Below are 1,203 nucleotides of genomic sequence, written 5' to 3'. Positions count from 1 at the left end.
GGAGCCAAGGCTGCAGGTGCCAGGGAGTGTTCCTCCCCAGTCAGGGACCTGTCAGAGACCCCGCAGGCCTTCCCGGCTGCTTTGACAAACTCTCAGGACAGGACGGCTGCCCAACAGACAGCCCCAAATTAGTGGCCTCAAGTCATGGAGATGTGACTGCATCCCGGGCTGGGCTGGGCAAGTCCGCTCTTGCTGTGCGTGGCGTGGTGTCCGTTGGGCCTGGGATGTCGCCGTGGCCTCTCCCCTCCCCGTCTGTGTTGCCCGCCCCCGACACACACGCAGAGCTCTCCAGGGCTGCCAAGTTCATAGGCTCAAGGACGCCACCAAAGACGGCCACCCTTCAGCTCAGCATCGTCAGCCTAGCAGGCCTCATGGTCACAGCATGGCTGCTTGAGCTCTAGACAGCACGGATAGTCCCAGAAAGAACCGAGAAGGGGATTCGGCTTCCTGTCAAGTGAGAGGGTGGCCCCACCATTCCCTCGGCAGCTCTTCCCCAGAGCTTTCTGTGGGCCGGGCACCTCCCCGATGGGACACTCTCAGCCCCTAGTCTGGGGACCTGACTTTCTACAAGGCAGAGAAGAAAACGAATAAATCAGTCATGTCCTTTTGGGTGATACCAAATGCCACAGGGAATTCTAACGAGAGACGCTGGGACGCACCGAGACCGGAATAAATCAGTCATGTCCTTTTGGGTGATACCAAACGCCACAGGGAAATCTAACGAGAGACGCTGGGACACACCAGGCATGGGGACAGGCGTGGGCAGGGGGACCAGCCAACACAAAGGCCCCCCCGGGGACACACGCAGCCAGTTTATGGCGCAGGAAGGCGGAGTGACAGGAGAGGAATGTGGAATGTGGCCGCAGAGAACCTGGGCGGGCCATTCTCCTGTTGCCGGGTGACCACAGATACATTGGGTGCCTTGGGTGTGTGGGGTGCGAGGCTGCAGGGCCGGGGAGCCCGTCCATGGGCGACCCCGAGCAAAGTTTACTTTACGACCAGCATGACCCGGAGGCCGAGGCGAGGCTGGAAACGGGGCGGGACAGCGATGCCCTGGGCCCGCCGAGCGCCGGGTACGAGAGCCTGCGGTCCGGGGCCTCCGCGTACCAGGACCTGGGCGATGGGAAGCTGGGGTTCGAAGACCAGGAGGAAGAAACCCTTCCCGAGCAGGTGGCCGGGGATGAATTCCTGGATGCCCAAGAC

General features: G+C 61.8%; 1 protein-coding gene across 1 annotated transcript in view; it reads left to right on the top strand.

Annotated features, from left to right (window-relative positions):
* Nucleotides 1–966: 966 nt before the first annotated feature.
* The window catches only part of THEG (theg spermatid protein), a 7,134-nt gene continuing 6,897 nt past the window's right edge, over nucleotides 967–1,203 (top strand). The window contains exon 1 of the mRNA XM_006904157.1: nucleotides 967–1,194. Within this exon, the coding sequence (XP_006904219.1) occupies nucleotides 967–1,194 (228 nt within the window). The remainder of the gene's footprint in view (nucleotides 1,195–1,203) is intronic.

The sequence above is a fragment of the Pteropus alecto genome, unplaced genomic scaffold (assembly GCF_000325575.1).
Source record: "Pteropus alecto unplaced genomic scaffold, ASM32557v1 scaffold30, whole genome shotgun sequence".
Classification (NCBI taxonomy): domain Eukaryota; kingdom Metazoa; phylum Chordata; class Mammalia; order Chiroptera; family Pteropodidae; genus Pteropus; species Pteropus alecto.
Note: the sequence above shows the minus strand (reverse complement) of the source record. Positions and strands in the feature narration are given on the sequence as shown.